Source organism: Anoplophora glabripennis, unplaced genomic scaffold, assembly GCF_000390285.2.
Source record: "Anoplophora glabripennis isolate ALB-LARVAE unplaced genomic scaffold, Agla_2.0 scaffold143, whole genome shotgun sequence".
NCBI lineage: Eukaryota > Metazoa > Arthropoda > Insecta > Coleoptera > Cerambycidae > Anoplophora > Anoplophora glabripennis.
Genome location: NW_019416225.1, coordinates 283279 through 308167, shown reverse-complemented (window position 1 = coordinate 308167; position 24889 = coordinate 283279). Strand labels below are relative to the sequence as shown.

The 24889-nt window shown below is 35.4% G+C and overlaps 9 protein-coding genes across 11 annotated transcripts; 3 read left to right on the top strand and 6 right to left on the bottom strand.

The window, feature by feature from the left end:
* Positions 1-775: 775 nt before the first annotated feature.
* Positions 776-7761, bottom strand: LOC108909372 (kinesin-like protein KIF18A). 2 transcript variants are annotated; one of them, XM_018713696.2, is made up of 8 exons: positions 7532-7761; positions 6827-7472; positions 6140-6771; positions 5768-6032; positions 3349-3739; positions 2928-3074; positions 979-1036; positions 776-917 (listed from the first exon to the last, which is right to left on the bottom strand). In XM_018713696.2, the coding sequence occupies exons 1-8, from the start codon at positions 7726-7728 to the stop codon at positions 914-916; spliced, it is 2340 nt and encodes a 779-aa protein (XP_018569212.1). In that variant the 5' UTR covers positions 7729-7761; the 3' UTR covers positions 776-913. The 2 variants fall into 2 exon arrangements, with proteins under 2 accessions (XP_018569212.1, XP_018569213.1); XM_018713697.2 differs by having other exon boundaries at positions 2946-3074.
* Positions 7762-8284: 523 nt separating this feature from the next.
* LOC108909358 (probable DNA-3-methyladenine glycosylase) lies at positions 8285-9136 on the bottom strand. The gene is made up of 3 exons (XM_018713675.1): positions 8911-9136; positions 8653-8729; positions 8285-8604 (listed from the first exon to the last, which is right to left on the bottom strand). Exons 1-3 carry the CDS (start codon positions 9111-9113, stop codon positions 8285-8287), a joined length of 600 nt encoding a protein of 199 aa, XP_018569191.1. The 5' UTR covers positions 9114-9136.
* Positions 9137-9320: 184 nt separating this feature from the next.
* On the bottom strand, positions 9321-10254 carry LOC108909380 (probable DNA-3-methyladenine glycosylase). The gene is made up of 3 exons (XM_018713709.1): positions 9944-10254; positions 9712-9881; positions 9321-9658 (listed from the first exon to the last, which is right to left on the bottom strand). The coding sequence occupies exons 1-3, from the start codon at positions 10150-10152 to the stop codon at positions 9336-9338; spliced, it is 702 nt and encodes a 233-aa protein (XP_018569225.1). The 5' UTR covers positions 10153-10254; the 3' UTR covers positions 9321-9335.
* A 503-nt stretch (positions 10255-10757) lies between these two features.
* On the bottom strand, positions 10758-11827 carry LOC108909376 (probable DNA-3-methyladenine glycosylase). Its single transcript, XM_018713702.1, has 3 exons — positions 11457-11827; positions 11228-11397; positions 10758-11173 (listed from the first exon to the last, which is right to left on the bottom strand). The coding sequence occupies exons 1-3, from the start codon at positions 11651-11653 to the stop codon at positions 10842-10844; spliced, it is 699 nt and encodes a 232-aa protein (XP_018569218.1). The 5' UTR covers positions 11654-11827; the 3' UTR covers positions 10758-10841.
* Positions 11828-11949: 122 nt separating this feature from the next.
* Positions 11950-13108, top strand: LOC108909366 (60S ribosomal protein L18). The gene is made up of 4 exons (XM_018713689.1): positions 11950-12028; positions 12155-12241; positions 12294-12552; positions 12809-13108. Exons 1-4 carry the CDS (start codon positions 12026-12028, stop codon positions 13024-13026), a joined length of 567 nt encoding a protein of 188 aa, XP_018569205.1. The 5' UTR covers positions 11950-12025; the 3' UTR covers positions 13027-13108.
* A 243-nt stretch (positions 13109-13351) lies between these two features.
* LOC108909368 (p21-activated protein kinase-interacting protein 1-like) lies at positions 13352-14834 on the top strand. The gene is made up of 2 exons (XM_018713691.1): positions 13352-13464; positions 13520-14834. The coding sequence occupies exons 1-2, from the start codon at positions 13390-13392 to the stop codon at positions 14783-14785; spliced, it is 1341 nt and encodes a 446-aa protein (XP_018569207.1). The 5' UTR covers positions 13352-13389; the 3' UTR covers positions 14786-14834.
* Positions 14835-14941: 107 nt separating this feature from the next.
* On the bottom strand, positions 14942-16428 carry LOC108909399 (folliculin). The gene is made up of 3 exons (XM_018713725.1): positions 16081-16428; positions 15884-16033; positions 14942-15815 (listed from the first exon to the last, which is right to left on the bottom strand). Exons 1-3 carry the CDS (start codon positions 16342-16344, stop codon positions 15009-15011), a joined length of 1221 nt encoding a protein of 406 aa, XP_018569241.1. The 5' UTR covers positions 16345-16428; the 3' UTR covers positions 14942-15008.
* Positions 16429-16479: 51 nt separating this feature from the next.
* Positions 16480-18255, top strand: LOC108909400 (ribosome biogenesis protein TSR3 homolog). 2 transcript variants are annotated; one of them, XM_018713727.1, is made up of 3 exons: positions 16480-16607; positions 17370-17915; positions 18120-18255. In XM_018713727.1, exons 1-3 carry the CDS (start codon positions 16601-16603, stop codon positions 18158-18160), a joined length of 594 nt encoding a protein of 197 aa, XP_018569243.1. In that variant the 5' UTR covers positions 16480-16600; the 3' UTR covers positions 18161-18255. The 2 variants fall into 2 exon arrangements, with proteins under 2 accessions (XP_018569243.1, XP_018569242.1); XM_018713726.1 differs by lacking the exon at positions 16480-16607 and adding an exon at positions 17176-17318.
* On the bottom strand, positions 18184-23641 carry LOC108909397 (mediator of RNA polymerase II transcription subunit 23). Its single transcript, XM_018713724.1, has 7 exons — positions 23113-23641; positions 22715-23060; positions 21482-22657; positions 20932-21373; positions 19800-20414; positions 18991-19286; positions 18184-18855 (listed from the first exon to the last, which is right to left on the bottom strand). The coding sequence occupies exons 1-7, from the start codon at positions 23524-23526 to the stop codon at positions 18242-18244; spliced, it is 3903 nt and encodes a 1300-aa protein (XP_018569240.1). The 5' UTR covers positions 23527-23641; the 3' UTR covers positions 18184-18241.
* Between the last annotated feature and the right edge of the window lie 1248 nt (positions 23642-24889).

The following is a 24889-nucleotide window of genomic DNA, read 5'->3' as shown; positions in this document are numbered from 1 at the left end:
TTCAATGAAAATCAGAAAAAATTACAATTAAAAATCGATCTTCAACTCTCAGCTTCAAGAGCGAATAACTCTACAGGGTGAGCTGGAATAAAACAAGAGAATGATATAAAATTGTTACATTTCCATGGCCTACCCGTATCTAAGAGACTGCCCGCCATTTCCTGGACACCCTGTATTAAAAAATGCCTAAATTCTAAGCCGTTAACTCCTCATATCACGTCAAACTAGAATAAACCCAGTTTTCTACAAAACGATAACGGCTCTCTACAAAATAATGCATTTCCGACCCAATAATTATCCTAATTATACCAAACCTTTATACGCCCAACAATACCTTCGGGCATCGTGACAAATCTCAAACGCTCGGCTGCCCCCGTGACAGACACCGAAATTACGCCGCCAGACCGCGACCGGACCTTATAAATACAACTGAAAGAACCGATCGCTACAAAAATACATCTTTATTAATATTATTACAAACTCAGATCAAAATAAAGTTATAATAAAATCTAAATATGAACCACTACGGACACGCTCACCGCTTCTGCGAGATCGTGACGAGCAACGGCCACCACATGATGCCCCACTACGTCCTCCAGCTGGTCTTGTTGGGTGCCGCAGTGGTGTTCGCAGTGTTAGTCGTGGGTTTCCTCGTAATATTGGACCGTGCCAGGCTTACAAACGTCGTACGGGCTAGAGAGCTAACGCGCCAAGGACCTACAGCCGAAGAAAATCTGATTCGAGCCCTATCGCGATTCGGGCAGTTAAACGATACTTAAAATATAAAATAATCGATTTATTTACAATAAACTCTGAAAAGCTAATATAAAAGCAAGAATTATAAATAAATATGTTAATTATTGCAAACTATAACGTTATATAAGGTATATTGGTGTCGACTGGTTACGGTTCATTAACTGGAAGAAAAAAAAAAACGTGGATTAGCGGACGTTCGAGTGACTGTTGAGTGTGGTTTACCTCCTAAAACGGGGACGATCTGCTAGGGATTTCTGTGCTGTCGTTAATTTGGTGCCGGCTGCAAGGAAATACATTTAAAGTGGTATTTTATTTAAACGAATATGTATCATTAAGCGTAGTTCGTTTTGTTGCAAAATTAATTCAAATAACGAAAATACTGACTATACACACTAGTGTATAAATAAATTGTTTATATACACGAGTGAATAGAATTAAATATTTTATACTCTAGTGTGTAAAACGCATCTATTTAAAGTGAATATAAAAACTAAAACAATTACGATTTCATAAAAAATTTGCAGTGTACAGATAAATTTTTTCTACTACTGTGCATCAAATATTAACTTTACCCACACTGTACTGTATGTAAAACTTCACGCACTAGTGTTAAAAGTGAAACATTTTAAACACTAGTGCGTAATTTTAATTTGTATAATTTCATGCACAAAATTAATACTTTACGCACTAGTCCATACAACAAATCGCATTTAAACATATTGTTTACAGTATGTAAAACTTAACGCACTAGTGTTAAAAGTGAAACACTTTAAACACTAGTGCGTAATTATATTTTAATTTGTAAAATTTCGTACATAAAATAAATTGTTTATATTTTAATTTAAACATATTGTTTACAGTAGTAAAATTTAACGCACTAGTGTTAAAAGTGAAACACTTTAAACACTAGTGCGTAATTATTTATATTTTAATTTGTAAAATTTCATACATAAAATAAATTGTTTATATTTTAATTTAAACATATTGTTTACAGTATGTAAAACTTAATGCACTAGTGTTAAAAGTGAAACACTTTAAACACTAGTGCGTAATTATATTTTAATTTGTAAAATTTCGTACATATAATAAATTGTTTATATTTTAATTTAAACATTTGGTTTACAGTTTATAAAACATAACGCACTAGTGTTAAAAGTGAAACACTTTAAACACTAGTGTGTAATTACGTATATTTTAATTTGTAAAATTTCGTCCATAAAATAAATCCTTTATATTTTAGACTACATGCAGAAAATTAAATATTTTATGTATTAGTGGGAAACAACTACTCTGCAGACTAAGACCTCGTACTCTGTTATTTATCAGTACAATCCCTATTTAAGATATAATACACTTTGTATGTAAAAAAATATTTTTGCAAACATAAACTGAATTAAAATTTGTATTTATGAATTATTTAAATGTATTTATAGGAAGTAAAAATNAGAACAAATCAGTGCCTTTGGCGACAGAATTAAAATTAAATGCAATCCATTTACAGATTTCTTCAATTATGTTCTAAGAATATGTTCTGGGTCTTTGTCTCACTTACAAAGATGTTTTCGAAAAAAAACTTAATTTTTGAAAAATATTCGATTTTTATGGTATGTAAAACTTCACGCACTAGTGTTAAAAGTGAAACATTTTAAACACTAGTGCGTAATTTTAATTTGTATAATTTCGTGCATAAAATTAGTACTTCACACACTAGTCCATAAAATAAAATGTTTATATTTTAAATTGTTTGCAATATGTAAAACTTAACACACTAGTGTTAAAAATGAAAAACTTTAAACACTAGTATATTTTAATTTGTATAATTTCGTCCATAAAGTAAATCCTTTATATTTTAACTAGACTTCATGCAGAAATTAAATATTTTATGTAATAATGGGAATCAACTACTCTGCAGACTACGACCCCATACTCTGTTATTCATCAGTACAATCCCTATTTAAAATATAATACACTTTGTATGTAAAAAAATATTTTTGCAAACATAAACTAAATTAAAATTTGTATTTATGAATTATTTAAATGTATTTATAGGAAGTAAAAATGTCAAAAAAGCAAAATCAGAAGTGGGATATATCTGATGAGCCTGTCACAAAAATTAATTTTCCAACACCAAATCGCTACTGGGCTACACATGCAAAAGACAAAACACATACCTCTTAACCCGGACTTACTTTTCGCCGACAGTACCGTTCTTGTGGAATCGATCGCTCCGAATGGCCTCCTCAGTGCCTTGTCCTTAGCCCTAGGCGACCTAGGGGATAAACCACTGACTAACCTTTTGGCTGGCGGTGGCTTAAAAACTAAAAATATAACAACATATTACGTCACAAAATAATACAACGACTGCGGAAGCTTTCAATGCAAAAAAAATATGAATTAAATTTTTTTCAATTCTACCGCAACAATTTTTTTTTTTTAGTAAAGAAAATAAACCAACGAAAAACGTTCATTAAAAAAATTATTTAATGAAGACTCGCTTAAGTACACTTCAATTTTTCTTAATTGTAGCAGAACAAAACACCCCGTGAATAATTTCCGAAGCTAACGCCCCCAAATAATTATACCCAATCCCACCTTTTGACATGAGCTGTTCGGCACACATTTTCGCTTTGGGTTTGTTCGGGGTTAAGTTTATGGACATGGTGAAGGTGCTGTCCAGGGTAGTGCCTACTGCCGGCTCGTCTATCTTTCTCTTGTTATTGTTCGATTTGGTCTCCTCGCCGTCTCCGAGGGTGGAAGAGGAACCGATGCCGGAATCTGGGATCTGCGCCCACTTTATGTTCTTTCGGCCTTGGTAGTCCAGCACTATTTCCTGGTATTGTTTTGTGAGCGTGGACGTCACGAAACCGTGGCCTTTCAGCGTAAGGTAGCATGGTTTCACGAACGCCGCCATCTTTTCAAGAAGCGTACATTTCTCCGTGTGGTCCTCCATGAGAAGGCTGGACTGCCTCTGTTCGATTTCGAGCTTAAACAGACAAATAGAGCACATTCGTTCGTAAAAAAAAAACTAGCTACTAACTGCACAGAGACATTTGGATTCAATAGGATGGATAAAGAAGGCTTCTGGAGTAGATATTCGGAAAAAAATTAAGATAAAAGGAATTGTAAATATTTATTAGTACTCAGATCAATGTTTACTTATTTATTAGCTAAATCCCGCCACCTGATAAAGGAGTCAATTTTAAGTAACAAATGTTATATAAAGTTTTGTGGATAATTCAATACTTTCCGAGTAATGCGTCATTGAAAATGTTGATTTTTTACTGAAGAAGTGTTTGTTTTCGGATAGTTTTTTGCAAATAACTCTGAAACCATTAGATTTAACGAAAAAGTTGTAATGAACAAAATGAAAGGTAATAAAAAAACAAATCTAATGGCATTATTTTGTTTTTCTCTAATTGCAATATAAACCGAGTTATGGATTTTTAAACATTATTATATGTTAGCTAAAAATTAAATTGGAAGCAGTCAACGTTAAATAACGCCAAAACCATAAATATTAGGAAAAAACTATTTGCACCATTTTTAAAACCTTTAAAATGAGCTGTTTTAAAAGTCTTTAGAATCAAAATTAACAGAAATATGATCGAAATAACATGATAGTTTTTTTTAAGAAAAAATAAACAAATCAGTGCCTTTGGCGACAGAATTAAAATTAAATGCAATCCATTTACAGATTTCTTCAATTATGTTCTAAGAATATGTTCTGGGTCTTTGTCTCACTTACAAAGATGTTTTCGAAAAAAAACTTAATTTTTGAAAAATATTCGATTTTTATGCTGTAACTTAAAAATTAAAGGGTGTACGAAAAAAATACAAGAGTAAAAAAATTTAGCTTTATTGTTGCTGATGATTTTGCTTATATTTATTATTCCTCTAAAATTAATATTAATCGAGATATCGCCATTTTAAGTTATCATATGAATGAGAGAACCACCCTTTTCGAGCCCTTTAAACCCTTCAAACGTAAAAATGAAGGGCTTAAAAAAAGATCAACTCAACAGTTCACGTAACCCTTACAATTCCCTGCAATATGAGCCTTTGTGCGATTAAAAATCTTAAAAAGTAAGAGAGTTATCGTAAAAAAAATAATGTGTATTGATGATAATTTTAGGAAAATTTAGGTTAAACAAGAATTTTGAAGAATTTAGATCTTTCTTGTATATATACGTATTTAGTATGTGTATATTCGAATAAACCAGCACTATATTATGATATATACTTAATTTTAAGGGTTGAAAAGTTGCAATCAATTCAAAATTATTTTATACATTTTATTTCATTTTATTTTCGAAAGAAGGGGTATTTTTCAAGGGTTGAAAAGTTGCAATCGATAAAAAGAATCAATTTTAATTTGACAACAATGCATGATTAAAACGTTTCAAGTTGAAAAAATTTTTTTATATTATTTTCATCCAAAGGGATGGTTTTTAAAGGTTTTTCCGGGTTGAAAACTTGGGATACATTAAGTTTCATGTTAGATAATACATGAAATTACTCATACTGCATAAATAAAAAATATTTGATTGCATAAAATGCTTAAATTTGTATTTTTTCTTTTTTTTTTCCAATAAGGGGTGGCTTTCACTCCTTAAGAACAAAAAGCACACCTAGCGCATATATAAGTTTTGAAGTGGGGGGTAAGATGAGCCTAATTCTAAATTTTGAGAAAAATGGATGCCGTTATAAAAAATTTGGAGTACAGTACAGTAACTGGGCTACACAATTTTTCACAATAAAGAATCGAATTAGTAAAAAAAAATCCCTCAGAATTAATTCACGGTCCAAGTATTTGAACGAACTTTCGTAAAATATAGCTCATTAGAAAATATCATCACAGATTTTTTTTTTCATTTACCATTTTTCATTATTTATTTTATATTTGTCTGTATTTTAATTATATCTGTAAAATTATTTGACAGAATTTTTGTAAAATATAGTCCATCGGACTAAAGTTATAGATTTGCGTCTAAAAAATAAGTTCAAGACTCACCTGTTGCTCCAAGGCAAAAATCTCCAATTTTTTCGTCTCTAATTCAACAAACGTTTCCAGCTCGGGGTGTTCCTTGACTAGATCGTCAATTTTTTTATCTACTTCCAACCTTGTGGTTTCGGTCAACGCTATATCGCCCTTTATAGCAGTCTCTTGCTTTTTGAACCGGTCCACCATGTTGGATATCTTCCTGTGAGCCTCCTTTTTCTCGGGCGTGTTTGTACAAACATCGCTCAACCTAGCATCTATTTCTTCTTTTATCCTCCTAAAATATCGAATATATGACGTTGTTTGTGTCTTTATTACGTACCAATCGTACAGAATTGTGTTTAGTTCGTGAAAAACAAACAAAAAAAATAAAAATTACAGTACCTTCTCAAGTTGGTCCCCATTTCACTTTTCAAGAGCTGAAACTGCCTCTCGAGAACGTCCTTCTTCTCCTGAACCAGCGATTTGACCGTATCCTTCAGCTCCTCATCGACAATTCGCCCGCCTTGCACACAAATATTATCAACCTGAGCTTTCAACTTATCGAATTCACTTTGCAGGGCCTCGTTACAACAATTTTTACTCTTTTCGTCGTTGAGCTGTATTTTCAAAGAGCTATTCTCCTTCTGTAAGTCTTCCACCATCTTTACGTAATGCCCGACGTGCAATTCCACGTTGACGACGTTCCTTTTAATGTTCGCCTTGATCTTCTTAGCTCGTGTGGCATATTTTAGTGTATTGTAGGTGTCCTCGAAACTCAGCGAAGACGGAGACACGTTGGCTATCATAACCGTCTGACAGTTGCCACCTAGACTGTCTTTTAGGAGACGGGTAAGTTTCGAATCTCGATAGGGAACGTGCCGCTGACCATCAGCTAAGCTGTTAATGCAGTTTCCTAACGCGAGGAGAGACTTGTTGATGTTAGCCCCCTCCGTGAAACGGGCGCCCACGTAGCCGGTTGCGGAGCCTCGTTCGCTACCCGCTAGATCTATCATACTTAGTTTTGCGGTTTGTACCTTAAATTGACGCAGATACATGTAACTAAGTGAAATATAATCATAAACGACTTACCTCGCCAGTTCCTTTAATGGTCATGTGTAGGTACACCTGAAAAACAGCGTGTGATCGGGAGCTCTCAGCATTCGCATCCGTTGGATGCTGTGTCCGATTCTTATTTCCGTAATCTAGCAAACTAAACAACTCCTCAGGCTTTTGAATTTTATGCACTTTAATACCAGCCACCATAACACCGTATTTCCCATCTTCTCTAAGTTGTAAGGGTGATCCAGGATTTAACAGATCTTTTACCAGTTCATTGTATACCTCTAAATATGTAATACCAAGTTCAAATTCTCTTTCTATAGTAAGTTCATCACGTTTTCGAAACAGTTCCGTCATTGTAAGAAATGTAATTCCGGGAGTTTCTGGTTTCCCTGTCATCGTGTGCGTTTTACCAGCACCGGTTGCGCCATACGCAAACACTGAGCAGTTATATCCATCCATAAGGGAATTTATTAATGAATGTGTGCTATTTTGAAAAACATCCTCATTATTCGAGTCCTTCGAGAACACTTTATCAAACATAAACTGCATATCTTTATGAGATTTTTTAAGTAAATCTCGTCCTCGCTGTTGTACACCATGAAAAAAGAATGCTTGAGCATCTTCCTTCGGATCAAAAATCAGCATCTGATCATCTACCACCTTAACTACCATCCTAGAATTTATAACTTTAGTAGAACAATGTTATACACATAAAAGGTATTAATTACTTACCTACAATTTTCTCCTTGTTCCTTTTCATTTGGAGGTCTTACTCTAACAACTACTCTAATATTTGGTACTACAGGCTGGACCGCTGCTACCTGTACAGCGGCAGAGGTCGGCCGGGAAACTGTTCTTGCAATGGCCCTATTCTTTGTCAAGGAATCCCTTCGACGAGGGGTGTTCAAATCACGTTTACTTTTCACCATATTTAAGAATTTTATGTCACGGTTTGTATTCGAATCAGATACGGTTCCGTAAAGTTACAAGTTCATTATATGTAAAACAGATGTATATATGGTAGATATTTACAAATTTGTCAAAAAATTTTTTGATAAACAACAAAATAATAATCTTCACCTGACACAGTCAACACACAAATCATGGAGACCGTTATTTTTCAAAGCTTTGAAAAAAGTCAGTCTCGGAAACACATGTAGAACCCTAACATACCGACACCAACAATACCGACATTATCGACTAAGACTTACAATTAACAAAATCCATACCTAACAGCTAACATACATTAGATGTCATGGGACAATTACCATACAAGTTATTGTTCACAAATCACGTGTTTGTACTTCGTGACCTAAGTGTAATTTGAATTTTGAATTTCAATATTTTGATTACCTTATCAGAAACCATTTACTAATTATGTGCTAATGAGCTTCAATACTCGTAATAAATTTGATTTAAAATTAAAAAGTGAACAAAATTCAACATATATTTATTAAATAAAGAAGAAAAATAACAATAGGTACTTTATTTGCTGCAAATATGTCCCTCGGCATTTTTATCTCTTTTACTAACACTCTTATTAGTCAAGATATAATACCTTAGAGGTTTTAAGACCCATTCTTCAGCAGATGGTCCAATTCCAATTCGAGTAGAATTTACAATACGTCCCCCATTTATAGAAGGGCCATCTTCTATCCACAGCCGATCATTTAACAAATCTGTTAAATCTAACTTGTTCGCATTTTGTTTCGTTATATTCATAGCAATACACAGTTTTGAAGGCCCGTTACAGAGATTAACGGACTTAATTCCTGTGACTTGATTTTTTCTTTTTGTTCCTAGAACTTAAATTTCCTATAAATTTAGAAAATTTGTTAGAAATGTTAATATACTTCTGTAATTTTCCATAATGTTTATCCCCAACCTGGGTTCTAAGGCCCTAAGTAAAACTACAGCGCCTGGTTCTATACTGGAAATATTAAGGCAATGATATCCGAAATATATTGTGTAAACGTATAAAGTTCCGGCAGACATATACATGGGTTCATTTCGTTTAGTTAATCTTTGTTAGGCCGATTTATGGATTTATGAAATATAAGACATTAAAATAATATACCATATATAATAAGTAATAATTTAATGTAACATACTTGCCGTTATAAGAATGCGAAGCTTTATCTTCACCACCTAAATAACATTCTGTCTCGACTATTTGCCCTTTTAAAATTTCTCCACTTTTTAATTTTCGAGCTAAAGTTTTTCCCAGAAGGTAAATTGCTAAATCTTGGCATGATTTGTTGAAATCTTCCTTTAAAAGTCTTCTGCATTCGCCTTGTATTTCAAACGTACACATTTAATACAATTTTAATTTGTTTAATGAGGTTATGTTTACAAAAATCTGGACTCTGGGAGTGAGAGCAATAATCGTTTTTTAGGTTAATTCGTTCAGACATTAAATTATAATCAAAATATTTTTCAATTTTTCGATGGTCTCTGAACTTTTCATAACAGATAATATTAATAAAACAACATAATATTACTTATAGAAATTTTTTTTTTAATAATACAACAGAGATCAATGTATATCAAAATCTAACTCTTCTTCAGCAGCTTTATCCCTTTTGCTTATGCTATCATTATTTAAAATATAAAATCTTAACGGTTTAATTGTCCATTCCACTCCTGCCGAGGCAATTCCTATCCGCGAAGTGTGAACAATTCTTATTTCTTTATCGATATCAGGATCATCTTCTAACCACATTTTGTCATTTTTTAGGTCTGTTAGATCTATTTTGTTCAAATTCTGTTTAGTAATATTCATCGAAATGCACAGTTTTGATGGACCATCACATAGTTTTGTAGTTTTTATTTCATTCTGAATACTTTTCACTTTTCGAACTAAAAAAATAGCAAACAGATTATAGAACTCACTACAAGTGTAAATGACTTACCCCTGAATTTTTGCATAGTTTCTATACCAGAGATGGGTTCTAGTGCTCTTAACAAAACTGCCGCACCTGGTTCTTTACTCGATATATTAAAGCAATGGTACATACCATAAGTCATATAAACATATGCCGTACCAGCAGGCATATACATTGGTTCATTTGCTTGAGTACGTCTTGTAATAGAAAGAAATACTATATTAATATTCTGTATTCGTAATTCATCAGGTTTGCTTGCCTGCCACTGTACGAATGTGATCCCTTATCTTCCCCACCCAAGTAGCTCTCAGTTTCTACAATTCGACCCTTTAAAATTTTGTCATCTTCTAGTTTCCGAACCAAAATTTTTCCTAGCAAATACATAGCTAATTCCTTGCAAGGTTTGTCTAGATCTTCCTTTAGTAACCGTCTGCAGTTAGACTTCTCAAGCGACATTTTTGTAATCATTAATTCATACCAGTTAACCTTGTTTTAAATATTATTTCTAGACATGTACAAATTATTTTGTTTATAATCAATAACCTAAGAATTAAGAACAAACAACCACAGACTTAAAACATTCCTTTGTCATAACTGATAACTGATGTTCTGTTACTTAAGTATTGCCAAATTAATATTTTCTGTTCTTATCTGATCCAATGGGCTTTCAGTTCCGGTATTTCCATTTAAGTGATCAACTTACTTGGGGTTTTACGTTCCAAGGAACAGAGGGTAATTTGAGATTCAAACTTTAGCTATTTTATTAAAAAAGAAAGTGGTGTATAAAAAGAAACACGAATGCAAATCCAGTTCGTTTCAATAAAAATATACAGGGTGTGCCAGAAAGACAAGGGACATCGCTCGACACCAACTGGAACTAAAGTAAGACGATTTAGATCAACTTACAGTTAGCTGAATGATAAAAACAAAACATTTTTAAATATTTAATCCTGTTTTAATTAGTTTTATTAAATTTTTTTAGATTTGGAAGCATATAAGTATTATATTTTTCTATAAAATTTATAAAATACTTGTATTCGAATTCATATCTAAGAAAATAAAGCTAGTTTTGTTTCAGGAAATAGAACACAATTTATTAAAAAAATTAAAATTTTATTTACATAAAAACAATTATCAAAAAAATGTTTAACAGGTTTTCAGGATGTGTCAACATCAGAATGAAAATCCTCCTCAGCGACCTTATCTCGTTTGCTTACACTATCATTATTTAGAATATAAAATCTTAAAGGTTTAGATGCCCATTCCACTCCTGCCGAGGCGATTCCTATTCGAGAAGTATGAACAATTTTTATGTTTTCCTTCTCAAATTCAGGATCGTCTTCCAACCAGATTTCCCTGTTTTCTGGGTCTGTTACATCAACTTTATTTAAATTCTGCTTAGTAATATTCATAGAGATACAGAGTTTCGATGGACCATCGCAAAGTTTCGATGTTTTTATTTCATTTTTCTTGCTTTTCATTTTTTGAGCTAAAAGAAAAATGCTTATTAGCAATATACCAGAATTTGTTAAAAAAGTTTCACCTCTGAATTTTTGCATGGCTTCTATACCTGATAAGGGTTCAAGGGCTCTTAATAAAACCGCTGCACCGGGTTCTTTACTTGAAATATTAATGCAATGGTACATTCCGTAAGTCATGTAAACAAAAGTCGTACCAGCAGGCATATACATGGGTTCATTGGCTGCAGTTCGTCTTTATAATTAAAAAATGTATTAATATTTATTGTATTTAATTTCATCAGAACTGCTTGCCTGCCATTGTATGTATTTGAAGCTTTATCTTCTCCACCCAAGTAACTTTCGGTTTCCACTATTCGACCTTTAAGAATTGTATCACCTTCCAGTTTTCGAACCAAGATTTTTCCTAAGAGGTATATAGACAATTCCTTGGAAGGTTTATCTATGTCTTCCTTCAATAACCTTCTAATATTTAAATTATTAACTGACATGCTGTTTAATATAAAAAATTATAAAATTTGGTAATTACTGTACAGAAGCAGTTTGGTTTTCTGCTTCAACAATTTCCATTATTTGCAATTAAATTCACAGAATCATATGCTGCCTGCCCTTGAATTTGAAGACTTTTTTAAGCAATACGCAAAGCAGTAGCAGTAACAGCGTAACTATAATCCATATTTTAGTAGAGGTCAGTGGTTTCATGTTTCTTTTCCTTTTATCCTAGGGAAATTTGGTTTGTTGGTGATAAGTAATATTCAGTTTCGTACCAACACAAATAAAGAAAAATCCTAACACTAAAGTGCTTTTCTGTCCCCTTCCTACACACTGTCCTTGTTTCCCTTCTTTTTTATAATTTGTCGAACATGGTGAGTTTTTCAATAAATTCCATTTTATTTTATTCATCCCTAACATAATTAATCTTTTAAATGAATTTTAAGATCGTTGACAGTTAGTAGCTGCCACAATAAGTAGTATTTTTATTTTATTTTCAGGGTATCGATATTAATCATAAATACGACCGTAAGGTTAGACGTACAGAACCTAAAAGTCAGGATGTATATCTACGACTTCTTGTAAAGGTAATTATTTAAGTTTAGTATTTTTCAAAATAATTATAAATATCTGTTTTAGTTGTATCGCTACTTAGCTCGTCGTACGGACGCTAAATTCAATAAAATAATACTGAAGAGATTGTTTATGAGCAAAATATACAGACCCCCGATTTCATTAGCAAGGGTTGTACGTTTGATGAGTAAACCTGGACGCGAAGGATTAACAGCCGTTATTGTAGGTACTGTGACTGACGATTCCAGAATTTTTGAGGTCCCAAAATTGTCGGTTTGTGCGTTACGTGTCACTGAAACCGCCCGTGCTAGAATCCTTAAAGCAGGCAAGTACACTATTATTGTTTTTCCTTCTATTTTCATAGCTAAAGTATTTTTGATATACGTTTTTTTATTTACAATTATGCATTTCCCGTTTTTGGAATTTTTGAAAAAAAAAGTTTTTTCAAATTCATCTATGTTTGCAATTAATTATTGTTTAATAGTATAACGTTTATATTTAGAAGCTTTTATATACAACTTTGAATTAGTTTTTAAAAACTATGACAAAGGGGATAGAGGTTGACTAAGACGTGTTTTTAGGTGGTGAAGTAATCACTTTCGATCAGTTGGCTCTGAGAGCCCCAACTGGCTCTAAAACGGTGTTGATGCAAGGTAGACGCAATGCCCGTGAGGCAGCAAAGCACTTCGGACTAGCGCCTGGTGTGCCACACAGTCACACTAAACCGCTTGTACGTTCCAAAGGACGTAAATTTGAGAGAGCTCGTGGACGTAGGCGCTCATGCGGATACAAAAAGTAGACTTAAGTTAATACTTATTGTACACCAATTGCTGTATTCCCTTTTGTTAATAAATAAATACCTAAGGATACAGTACATGTGATTATAATTTTTTTTTAATAAACCTTGTTCAAAAAATGTTCCCTTTATTATGAATTGGAAAAACACTTCATTGGTACCTTTAATAAAAATTGAAAAAAGAATAGTGTAGTAAAAATATTGTACAGCTATTAGCGAGTATGGTTATTGAGAGCAATTTCTAATGGAATAATTTTGAAGAAGAAGCAGAAACATTTTTAATAGTACCAACATGGGAACAAAAAATATCTTCTGTGTCTGCAGTCTGCACAGTTTAAACTATATAACCTCATTTTATCCTCGACAATGAAAACTACTAAATTTGAAATAATAGCTGGTACCTACGAGGAATTTTTACTGGGATTCCATTTTATATCAAAAGTAAGTTATTATTACCACACATTCGTTCAATTAGCTTCAATGCTTTGATTTTTAGCAAACGGAACTCGTTCAAAGTTTTGCAATCCATGACCACAGCAGCAGCATACGTTGTGTAGCTGCATCAGGCCATTATTTAGCTGATGGAGCTGCAGATGACAGAATAATAGTGTACAACTTAAGACTACGGAAGGAGCATTGCATGTTAAGTCACCATAATGCCACCGTAAATTGCTTACAATTCACGAATAATCATTCTCACCTTATATCTGGCAGCGCCGATGGGGAATTAGCCATTGTGCGAGTAGGTAGCTGGCAACTGGAAAAAACTTGGGCAAAAGCACATAAAGGTTCCGCTATATTAGATATTGCCATACATTCTTCAGGTAAATTGGCACTTACTCTCGGTGCTGATTGCAGTTTGAGAACCTGGAATTTAGTTAAGGGCCGTCAAGCTTATGCGATAAATCTAAACAGTAAAAGTAAAGATGCTAGGAGCTTAAATATGATCGTTTGGGCTGAGGACGGAGTTAGATTTATTTTATCGGGAGGCAAATATACTGAAATTTGGAGCATCGAAACTGGGGGAATCTTAAAAGTAATTGAACATGATGAAAAAATTTGCAGTTGTATATGGGTATCAGAATATCAAATAATTGTTGGATATGAAGACGGACAGATAGCTTTGATTGAAATTAATGAATGTACGAAGAATTTGCAAAAAGCTCATGACAGCAGAGTGAAAACTCTGACGAAGTATTCAAAGTGGATCGTATCAGCCTCTAGTAATGGCGAAATTAAGGTGTGGAACATGGAACTAAAGGAGCTCTCCAAGTACAACACGGGATGCCGAATAACTTGCTTAACAGTAGCTGCGCCCACTGTGAAGATAAAAGAAGAACAAGATGAAGAAGTTTTAGAGATTGTAGAAGTCAAAGAAAAACCGGTAAAGAAAAGTAGTGTTACAGTTACAGTAGAAGAAGAAGGCAGCGACAATGAAAATTCGGAATATGAAGCTGAGTATGATAAAATAAAAACAAAGAAAATAAAAAATAACAGAACAGGCGAAGTTGACGAACATAATAAAATCAAGAAAAAGAAGAAAAGGACAGCGGACGGTAGTAAGGAAAGACGAAATGAAGCAGGGAAACAGAAGAAAGTTAGAAAGTGTAGTGATAATGCAAGTGAAGAAAGGACATATGTTTTAAGTGACAGAGATGTATTTGGCCCTACAAAAAATGAAACACAGAAGATTAAAAAGTCTAAATCAGGTGGAACAAATAACAGACACTCTAAAAAGAAAAATAAACAGAAGACGAATTAATTTTATTAAAAGTGTAATTGAAAATTCGTGTAAAGGGTAAGAAGTTTATTTAAAATTTGGTTAGTTGTATGGTTTTTTGTTTTATACCGTAATTAATATAATTTTCCAAATATTTATTTCTTTCAATTCGTAATTACATATAAAAAATTGATCGATAAATTATATACTAAACTAAGTGAAAAATAAATAGCCTTATATTTAAAAATATTTAAAACATAACAATTTAGCAAGAATTTAAAGGCACCTCTTCTTTCTTATCTCTGTTAAACCAGTCAGCCTCGGCAAATTTGACGCAAGCATTGCACTGGGGTATCCAATAAGACAGCAATGGCATGTCGCACTTGTGCACCCCTAAAGACCGCATGAGCTGGTCGCAAGGCCCTGTAGCCCAGCCAATCACGCACGCTATGTTGAACCAACGCATACTAATACTCATCAAGTAATACTTGAGAGCGGAATCGGGTAGATTTGGGTTTCCCAGAGCTTCTTCAACTAATGTGTACATTCTAGGCATAGTTTTGGGTAAACTTCCTTTGAATTGGGCATTCCAAATGCCGTCCGATTTGCTTAAACGGCATACTGTGCCTGTGGTGGGCAACACAAAATCTTTGGGTAGGAGTTGTTGGAAATACTGTACTGTTTCTGTGTTTTCTGCATCTACTTTTATTCCCGTTAAGATACAGTACAGTACTATTCGAAAAACCTCCTGAGGCATTTCTTTTTGTAAATTTCTCAATTCTTTTGCTGTTGGGCAATCCACTGGACATTCAGGCACTTTATGAGGTATAGTTTTATAAATTTCGGCTCTTAACAAGAACACAAACCACAAATGGAGGTGCACAAAAACATTTGGTTCACCTACAAGGTCTTTGAGGGACCTCAGCACAGGTTTTCTAGTAGCGCCCGATGTTGTTTGCTTCTCCCTTAAAGGTTTCTCTTCCTCATAAATTTGGTTTGCTTTCTGCACCAATTCACCACTTATTTGCTTCAAATTTTTTTCAATAAAGTCGTAGTGGTGTAACAAAGGCATCTGAAATAATTAGCGACTAAACAAACATATCACTTATAAACGAAACAACTTACTCTAATTTAACTTACTTGATGTTGACCTCGAACTACAATGCAGTATTTTCTTTTAAAACCCCTCGATAAGGAATCCTTTACCGTAAACAAATGAGTAATAAAATGACCTTTGGTGTTATCTCCGAAATACATCGTCCCTTCGTCTTTGTCTTCTTCAGTGACTACCTAAAAACGTTCTGTGACTTTTAATAGACTAAAATTATCCCACCTACTTCAACGCTGAGGCTTTTTACAACTGCCTCATGCAGAAGATGTGCCATATCATCACAAAGAGAAGTGCGTGTGCTAATGTAATAACATTTTCCATCCTGGCAAGTGTAGGCGGTGTCTAAATCTACAGATTCACAAGCATCACAAATGGGGACATTAAGTGAAGCTGGGGGTACTTCGGGCAATTCCTTTGCTCTGTCTGTGCACATAACTATGCAGGGGCCATGAATTTCACAAAAATGCCCCATCGCTATCGCAACCTCCATAAGAGTTTTGAAACGTATAAAAGATTTTCGGAGTTTATTTGAATTTAAGTAACGAACTGTCTTAAAAATAGAAAATGCGTCACTATCACATGAATTTTATTTTTAACCATCTTGTAAGGTTATGTTTTCATTTTTATGCTGCCCAGAAAATTTGGAAGATTTTTTCTCTCATAAAGCTACGAAAACAATTCAAGGTCCAAGAAGAATCGTAAACCATAAATATACTGAATGTTCTTGATCCTGATCCAATGAAATTATGCGAGGAAAGTAAAAAAAAACATTCATTTCATTTGAATGTGCAAATCTATAGTGTAAATTGCTCGGACACAGAATTCTATAAAGATGACATTATAGTAAATTTTCTAATTTCTTTTTTATTTATCTAATTTGCTTCCAGTGACTTAAATTCTTATAAATGGTATTCGGTAACAAAATTTAATTGAGGTTATGATAACGAGTTCGTATTAGTGATGGGAGATTTCGAGTGAAAAATCGAGTGGTACTCGATTATTGAGATCACTCGAGATATATCGAGATGTTTACTTCCACCACTCGAGTGATTATTACCCTACGGTTGTACCCCAAAATGTTAGTGCATACTGCAAATAGTAACCTTTTTTTTTTTAGAATAAAACGAAAAAGTGGTTAGGTTTTGAAGTGCATGAGCTTTTTTTTAGCTACGCTTATAAGTAATATATGACTAATACAAACATATTTGTGCGCCGCTGGGATGAAAACGACCAATATCTCGTATCTCGAGTGATCACTCGATTATTAGAAATACTCGATTATCAAAATTGGTCGATTATGCCCATCACTAGTTCGTATGTCAAAAATCAAAAACATAACCACAATATGCACATATCAGGATTATTAACGAAACATGAATGAAATAAATAAGAAATTAGAAAATGTCTCACTGAAAAACTCTGATAGTAGTGAAAGTTCCTCGTCAGATGAAACATCGAGTGAAGGTTATTTTAAATATGTCGATAAATTTTAGAATTTTATTGATAAATTTGTAGATGAAGCACCCAGTTTCCCAGTCGCGATGTGGGATTTTAATCAGTGCGATCCTAAGAAATGCTCAGGTCGTAAATTGGCCCGTTTGAAGTTAATAAAATGTCTAAAAGTAAAACAGCGCTTTCCTGGGTTGGTGCTTACACCAACCGGTGAAAAATGCGTCAGCCCTGAAGATAAAGAAATAGTCAACAAAAAAGGGATAGCTGTTGTCGATTGTTCATGGGCTAGGATTGACGAGACGCCTATAGCATCTTTAAAGCCGTCTCATGGCCGACTTTTGCCGTTTTTAGTAGCAGCGAATCCAATAAACTACGGCCGACCTTGTCAATTAAGTTGCGTTGAGGCGATTGCTGCTACCATGTACATCACCGGATTTAAAGGTGCTGCTAAATTTTACCTCGATAAGTTTTCCTGGGGCCATTCGTTTCTCGCATTAAACGGCGAATTGTTGGATACTTACGCAAATTGCACAGATAGTCAATCGGTCGTTGCGGCACAAAATAAGTATATAGAGGAGGAACAGAACAAACAATTTATGAATCGAAATGGTATGTGATAAATAAACGGGGTAATGTTGTTTTTTTGTTAAATTTTTATATTTCGCTGAATAGAACTGTTTTTTTGATTTAATAAAATTACTTTTGAACTTCACGTACCAAGATACAAATTTTTCAAAAGGTATGGATCGTATATTTTGAATTTTGATACAGGGTGTTGCAATATTCCACCGTTAAAATGATATATTTTTTCAGCGCAACCAGACTTTCCCAGTTCGTCCAGTGAAAGCGACTAAGTTTCTTTAAGAAAAAGACTTAATTGTAAATATTTTTTATTCTTGCATACAGATTGTAAAAAAAGTACAATAAAAAATAAATTAAGACGCTTGTACCTCCTCGATCTTCAGTTGAGCGATGAACCTCAACCTCAACTGCAACTGCGGTCGCAACCGCCTCACCACTGCCTCCAATTCCTTCTTCATGCTATCCCCCACAAACATATACTTGATATGGTACAGCAGGTCACATAATGGGTCAATATATTTCATGTCCGTTTGAGCCTGATCGACCTGCGCCAGCAGTTCGTACAAAGCGTTAGTCAAATCGACGATCGCCATGTTAGATCTTTGAAGAAACGGCCCGACTAGGTGGCAGACGAACAGGAATTGCTCCTCGGATCGAACGACCGTAGGCAAACATTCTCTAACCCATCGCGAGACGCTGGAAATCTGTCCCGGCCCCGCGTGGTGCCACACGGAATGTGCCAGGGCCAGCATGTAGCTGAAACGGTTGTGAAGGTGTCCGGCGTGGGTTTCCTTAAAATTAAATAGTCGGAATGGCGAGCAGTCAAAGTTCCAGGTTTCTAGTTCGTCGAGAGTCGCTAATAAACGATCGTGAAGGACGCTCCAGTAACTTATTGGTAGGGCCGCGAGGATAAGACCGATGGCGTTGATCCATTGATGGATTTCGTCCGAGGGAATCATCACGAAGCCTGAAATTTACACGATATGCAAAATGGAAGTCTCGGACAATTCACAATCGTAAAAAAGGCTGAATTAAATTGATTTTTAATAAGAATGCATCAAATTGATGAAATTTTTTAATATTCCAACTTTTTTTTTCTTACCTTTGGCGACGACATCCAAGAGGCCGTTGGCCACGGCGGTAGGTCCGGCGGATAACGCCATCAACTCGACGCAAGAGGTGTATAGAATGTGGGCTCCGGCATTGGGAAACTCGTTGAATCTCCAGTCGGTCATTAAATTCGCATTGGAACCACCCAAGACTTCTACTACCCTCCTGACTAGTTGTATGTAATAATCCAGTTCCGGTACCCATACCTCGTCCGGGGCTCTGCCTAGGAAGGCTTGATACGGTTCGGAGAGAGTGTCTTTTAGTGTGCCAAGAACTGCGGCTACTAATCTAAGAAATAGACCAGGAAAATTAGCAAAAAAAAAAGAGAAACTCGATTCTTATCCGCGACATTATTGTTGATATGTAAAAAAATAACTTTTTAAATGAACGATAGCTTCATTTATTTATTTAATAACGGTAAAATAATTCCGAAATTGAAATTTTAATTAATATTTCGTTTAACAATAATTTTTGACATTTTTGTAATTTAAAAAAAATTTAAGTATAAATGATGCATTTTTTCTGGGGTTCGGGGCTTTTCTACGAATTCGTAAATATGCCCATTGTTATTTTTTCGTCTGGGCGTCACTTTTCGCGAAAGTTGATGGTTTTCCCTGCAAAGTGAAAAACTGTTTTCCTCACTTATTTGTTTAAATAGAAAAGTTGGTTAATAAAATTTTTTGACTGACGAGATGAGAGATCTTTTTCGAATAAAAATTTTATTTGCTTGGCATAAAAACAAATTTATGGGATTTAGAAATACTTTTAGTACATAGTACGTCAGATGTTAAAAAAACTCACTTTTTCTTGAGAGGTGGCCTGTCCCTCAAAATCGCTTCGTAGTAATGCAAAGTGTTATACAAGTACGTCACGGGGCGATCGTGAAACTTGTACAGCGAACCCAAATGCTCCAGAAGGATCTCCAGACTCTTCGTTACCTCGGTTATCTCCAAAAACCTGTGCACAACTATGTCGAAAACGGGTAAAAACCTCAAACACACGTTGCCGAAGTAGGGATGGTAGCCGCTGCTTTGTTCTTCAGGAGCGAATTTCTCCGGATACTTCCTGTGAAACTCCAAGTGCTTCTCGTGCCAGTTGGTCTGATTCCAATGGTCGGGCGAATTGTCCTTTACGAAGTCCTGCACCCTGTTCCGGAACTCGGTTGCTTTAAGCAGCACCAGTTGTATGATGAAGGAACACACTTGGGCTTCGTTGCCTTCCTGCGTCCTCAAAGCCAGGCACAGGACCAGACGGTCGATGGTGACGATGTTGTACTTCCAAATCATGTCGTTGATGGTATCGACGCATTTGTTAACGTGCTGACCGCCTGGCGAGTTACTGAACTCGAATACGAGACAGTCGCAGAACTTGCGCAAGTGGGCCGATAAGGCTCTGGCGCCGATCCGCTCTAATATCCTGCAAATACCACGATTTAACAGCAATATCATTAAATTGACCAAGTATTTTATTAAATCGTTTGGTTAAAATAACAACTTATATTTTTACTTTAAAGCTATCGAGGTCGTATAAAATAATTCTAAAGATGTTTTTAATTAATGATACTGTGTCTGGCATTGACTTCAACCCCAATAGCACCTATAGATTAGTAGGTCACTCTGCCAGTAGGTACAAAGTAACGATTTATGCCAGTAGGTACAAAGTAATGATTTATGCCAGTAGGTGCAAAGTAATGATTTATGCCAGTAGGTCCAAAGTAATGATTTATGCCAGTAGGTACAAAGTAATGATTTACGCCAGTAGGTACAAAGTAATGATTAATGCCAGTAGACACTGAATAGCAATGACATTTAAGATATGACATACACTTTATAATAAACAATAAAAAATGTATATAAATAATTAACTATGGGAATTTTCAAAGAACCCCTGCAAAAAAATATTTGCGCGATTTCTACAAAAAAAAGTGACTTACTTGTATGCAATAGGACTTATGTGATTGGTCTCCAGCAGCATCTTCCACAAAAGGCAAAGGAAAAGTGGTGGTGCTCCGGGAACCCCGAAGTGCGCCATGATATCGTTCTCGTTATTCATCGAGGCCCACTTCCTGTTCTCCTCTTCTACCGCCTTCTTCAGCTGCTGTTTGTTCTCCTTAGGAACAGCGTGTTGCGTGAAGAACTCGGCCAAAGCCCTGGGGAAACAATGTAACGTGTGGGGAGCCCAGGCATGCGGAGTGCTTTGGGCTATGGTCGTGAGCAGTTCCTGGCACCAGGAACCGTCAGCTCCCGTCACGTGAGTCGCTCTCGCAAGGGTCAGAACGAGCACTCGGTTCAGTTCCTCGGATTCGGCCGAGACTATAGTTTTCGGTTCGGCCAGGAATCTGAAGAGCTCGGTTTGGACGTCCCCACTACCCAAACCTGACTCAAAATTATTACTGTTACCGCTTTAAGATGATTGAAAAGGTTGAATAAATTTATGATACCTGTTTCTAAAAGATACCCAACAAAAAAAATTGTATAAATTACCTGTTATCAGTCGTAGAGCAGTCGATTCGACACACAAATGCAACTGGGTCTGATTGGCCTGCGGCACGGCTGCCAGCGAGTGCAGATGACTCAACAGCTGCACTCGATAGTGCGGATGGATATGGTGCATGCGATAACTGAACATCTCCAGCAAAGTATACAGAGTCCCCCAAGCGTGCGACTTATACACCTGCGGCAGCAACTGGCTTATAAAGCCCTTGATCCCCAAAGACTCTATCTCGGTGTACACCAAGAGGCGACTGTAAGTTTCCACCAGGGAAGGAGACAACGGCATCCCGGACTTGGCCTGCGCCAGCTTGATAACGTGCGTTACGATGCTGTGTATCAAGCTCATCTTCGAGTGAACCGTCAGGGAATCCAAAACGGCCATACTCAAAGGAGCTGTTGGGGGCGAAGCAGACTTTGCACTGCCCTGAATCGTATCGACTAGAGCCGCCATCGGCTTGCTGAAATAGTCCTGATTCGTAGAGTACGCATTGCAGAGTAAAGCGATACGATAATCGTTGCCCATGGCTAGAGCAGCGTTATTAGGCGGGATGAGGTGTTGAAGGAAGTCGTGGTGGGCACGCAACTTGTTGGGGATGGGCCAGGTTATGTTGACCTGCTCGATTTGCGCCTTCTTGATAAGGTGGATCCAAATGCACGTCATGGCCATTTGGCGGGTGCATTGCGGCTGGTTGAAATCGGGCACCTCCAAGGGAGGTTCCTGTTCGGGAAACAGCAGTTCGTATAGTTTTAATACCGGTAAGAAGTTAGACAAGGGGTTGCGTTGAATCGAGCCCGAGATGAATTGTAGTAAAACCCACATCAGCTGATCTCTGCCTCTTCGTAAATCGCGACCTTGCAGCCTCGAGTGCAACGACATGACAATGTTAGGGAAACTAGCGAATTGGAACAGAACGAAGTAAATGAGTTGGGACGAGAGGTGAAGCCATAAACCCTGGGTGGCTTGTTCGTCACCTTCCGTTTCCGTCCTCTCTAGAGCCAAAACTACCAACTCTACTAACTGTTCTTCTATCGCCTGACAATGTTGTTTGTGCTGTTTGTTTAAACCTAACATACCGCACACCATGTCGCGACTGTAAGGTTGCTCTAAGACGTACCGTAGTAATCCCGTTTGCTTCTCCAGTAACTCAGGATCATAAGGAAGTGTACCTAAAAAGCATTACTTTGTGAAACTTAGTATTCTTGAAACAGACATTTCAGATGTACCTTTAAGACTAAATCTCAAAGTTAACGGGTCCAATTTCCAATGATTTACCAAATGTTCATGGCAACCGCTGTGCTCGACAACTGGTCTCATTTCTGCCTGACCTATGATCGAGACCATTTGGGCGCATGCTCGAAAACTGGCTACATAATCTGAGAACAGTGCTGCCATTCTCCAATGAGGGCATTCAGGATAAGCTTTTTGCAAATCGTTAACGAGGAGATATCCTGGCAACAGACAAGCATTTCTGTCCATAATTCGCTCGGCGACATGTAGTAGAGCTTGAGTTTGTGGCTGTAAACCAGAATGTAGCCTCCAAGGAAGCGTCTTTACTTTTTCGCAGCATCCCTACAAAATGAAGAATAACAACCTTATACTGTTATGGCAACTCTAAAATTACCTTCATAATTTCTCGAACTCCTTTGTATTCAACTAAATCAATAATGTTTCTGATCAACTTGAAAGATTCTATCCAAAAGTGAGTATTATTATGCTGTAACAAGTCACTAGTGATAATAACTTCACAAACTTTTCTTGATCCCAAGGCGCCGTTTTTTACGCAAGATTCTAGCAGTTCCATCAGTAACTGGACTTGACTATGAGAACATGTAGCAGCTACGCCAAGGTACTGTCTCAAGGCGATTTCTAATTGTTCTGGGGTAGCCCCACGAAGGACAGATATTAATTTCTGTTGCCATGATGTTATTTTTTCAACTTCACTATTAGGCCTGTGCACCAAAAAGCAACTAAACGCTTCCTCAATACCTTCCACCCTCAGAATTTCACTTAAAATCGACGTTAGAGCTTCGCCCATTTTGGAACTCTTCTTTACGTTTCAATCCATTCTAATAATACTGTTTATTAACAGAATTTCAAATATCAATACAGTTTATTTATTAAGCCGCCAATATAGTTTGGATGTTCTGGAAATAAGGTTAGTTGATAATTGTCAAATGTCAACTTTAAATTGTAAATGTCGACATTTCTAGTAGGTTCTACCATGGTTAAATTATTATCGTTATCATAGAAAAATTAAGAATACAATTGCAGCGCCATGGTGTCAACTGTCAAATTGAGAACCATAAATTAATTAAATTTTGATATATTGACGTATATTTCGCAGTCCCTAAATTCGTTGTTTTGAAGAACGGAATATGAAATTATCATTTGAAAATATTTATAGCGGAAAATCTTAACTTTTGAGATGGATTCAGTTTCGTTTTCGCTAAGTATAATTAGTCACAAATCTAGAACATTTTTAGGTTTGTGTAATTAGTAGATTATTCGGTTAATCTAGGGAACTACTATTATTGTTATTATAAAATGTACATGTATAGAATTTTGTCGCAAAATGTAAAATAAACTCTAGCGATGTGGTGAAAACAATTAAAAAATTCGTTAAAAAATAGCGATTTCGCTATTGTAAAATTTTAACTTTAGCCTTGATTAGTTAAAGTTACAGACGTTTGAGAATATTACATAGCAAATTATAAAAAAGAATTTTTAAAAATTGTAGTAAATTATGTAAATTTGGAATCTGGGAACTACTAAATAAACTATAAAAAGAGAAATCCGCAAAACAAGATTATAAATTTTCCTAGATCATGCAACTAACAATACACCAATGTGACCTGACAGACTTTGACAGGAATAAAATAAATAAATATTGATATATACAGGGTGTTCTCAGATAGACTCTGTATATCGTAAAAGACAAAAAAAGTTATTGTTAAAATATGATCTGTGATTTGGCAAAGTGTCTTTTACGAGCAACAAAAATTTTAAATCAGACACAATTAAAATAGCCTTAAGAGAATAAAATTGTTCACTTACTCACTTTTTCATTCTCAAAAATTTTACTTAAAATTTTTTTATATCTCATATAGGAAGGGCATTTGTTAGTAATGAATATTCATAAAGCTAGCAGAGCTGCGAATTTCAAAATTAAATTTTTTTGTTCTTACAAGAGTCGTTTCACCTACCAGGGAACACCCTGTATAAGCCGAAGAAAAAAAGTAGCAATCAATGTTTATTTATTGCTGAATTTAACAAGTATTATTTGCAAAATAAGAGTATTTCTGTTTTATTTGATATGACTTTCAAGTTTGCCCTCAGTCAAATTATATTTGACTACCAGTCTTATCTTTAGATTGATTTCCAATATACAACTTTTCTGT

Coding starts and splice junctions, on each gene's coding strand:
- LOC108909372 (XM_018713696.2), bottom strand. CDS start 7,728: ATGGTGAAAAGTAAACGTGATTTGAACACCCCTCGTCGAAGGGATTCC. Junction 7,473..7,531: donor GAACAAGGAGAAAATTGTAG/GTAAGTAATTAA, acceptor TATAAATTCTAG/GATGGTAGTTAAGGTGGTAG. Junction 1,037..2,927: donor AAGTAAGTCCGGGTTAAGAG/GTATGTGTTTTG, acceptor ATTTCCTTGCAG/CCGGCACCAAATTAACGACA.
- LOC108909358 (XM_018713675.1), bottom strand. CDS start 9,113: ATGTGTACGTTTGAAATACAAGGCGAATGCAGAAGACTTTTAAAGGAA. Junction 8,730..8,910: donor TCGCATTCTTATAACGGCAA/GTATGTTACATT, acceptor TAATATTTCCAG/TATAGAACCAGGCGCTGTAG. Junction 8,605..8,652: donor CATTATGGAAAATTACAGAA/GTATATTAACAT, acceptor AGGAAATTTAAG/TTCTAGGAACAAAAAGAAAA.
- LOC108909380 (XM_018713709.1), bottom strand. CDS start 10,152: ATGATTACAAAAATGTCGCTTGAGAAGTCTAACTGCAGACGGTTACTA. Junction 9,882..9,943: donor TCACATTCGTACAGTGGCAG/GCAAGCAAACCT, acceptor TTCTATTACAAG/ACGTACTCAAGCAAATGAAC. Junction 9,659..9,711: donor AACTATGCAAAAATTCAGGG/GTAAGTCATTTA, acceptor CTATTTTTTTAG/TTCGAAAAGTGAAAAGTATT.
- LOC108909376 (XM_018713702.1), bottom strand. CDS start 11,653: ATGTCAGTTAATAATTTAAATATTAGAAGGTTATTGAAGGAAGACATA. Junction 11,398..11,456: donor TCAAATACATACAATGGCAG/GCAAGCAGTTCT, acceptor TTAATTATAAAG/ACGAACTGCAGCCAATGAAC. Junction 11,174..11,227: donor AGCCATGCAAAAATTCAGAG/GTGAAACTTTTT, acceptor TTTTTCTTTTAG/CTCAAAAAATGAAAAGCAAG.
- LOC108909366 (XM_018713689.1), top strand. Junction 12,242..12,293: donor ATCTACGACTTCTTGTAAAG/GTAATTATTTAA, acceptor TATCTGTTTTAG/TTGTATCGCTACTTAGCTCG. Junction 12,553..12,808: donor TGCTAGAATCCTTAAAGCAG/GCAAGTACACTA, acceptor ACGTGTTTTTAG/GTGGTGAAGTAATCACTTTC.
- LOC108909368 (XM_018713691.1), top strand. CDS start 13,390: ATGAAAACTACTAAATTTGAAATAATAGCTGGTACCTACGAGGAATTT. Junction 13,465..13,519: donor GATTCCATTTTATATCAAAA/GTAAGTTATTAT, acceptor TTTGATTTTTAG/CAAACGGAACTCGTTCAAAG.
- LOC108909399 (XM_018713725.1), bottom strand. CDS start 16,344: ATGGAGGTTGCGATAGCGATGGGGCATTTTTGTGAAATTCATGGCCCC. Junction 16,034..16,080: donor TAAAAAGCCTCAGCGTTGAA/GTAGGTGGGATA, acceptor GAACGTTTTTAG/GTAGTCACTGAAGAAGACAA. Junction 15,816..15,883: donor TAGTTCGAGGTCAACATCAA/GTAAGTTAAATT, acceptor TAATTATTTCAG/ATGCCTTTGTTACACCACTA.
- LOC108909400 (XM_018713726.1), top strand. CDS start 17,228: ATGAATGAAATAAATAAGAAATTAGAAAATGTCTCACTGAAAAACTCT. Junction 17,319..17,369: donor AGATGAAACATCGAGTGAAG/GTTATTTTAAAT, acceptor ATAAATTTGTAG/ATGAAGCACCCAGTTTCCCA. Junction 17,916..18,119: donor ACAATTTATGAATCGAAATG/GTATGTGATAAA, acceptor ATATTTTTTCAG/CGCAACCAGACTTTCCCAGT.
- LOC108909397 (XM_018713724.1), bottom strand. CDS start 23,526: ATGGGCGAAGCTCTAACGTCGATTTTAAGTGAAATTCTGAGGGTGGAA. Junction 22,658..22,714: donor TTTGAGATTTAGTCTTAAAG/GTACATCTGAAA, acceptor AATGCTTTTTAG/GTACACTTCCTTATGATCCT. Junction 21,374..21,481: donor TGCTCTACGACTGATAACAG/GTAATTTATACA, acceptor ATTTTGAGTCAG/GTTTGGGTAGTGGGGACGTC.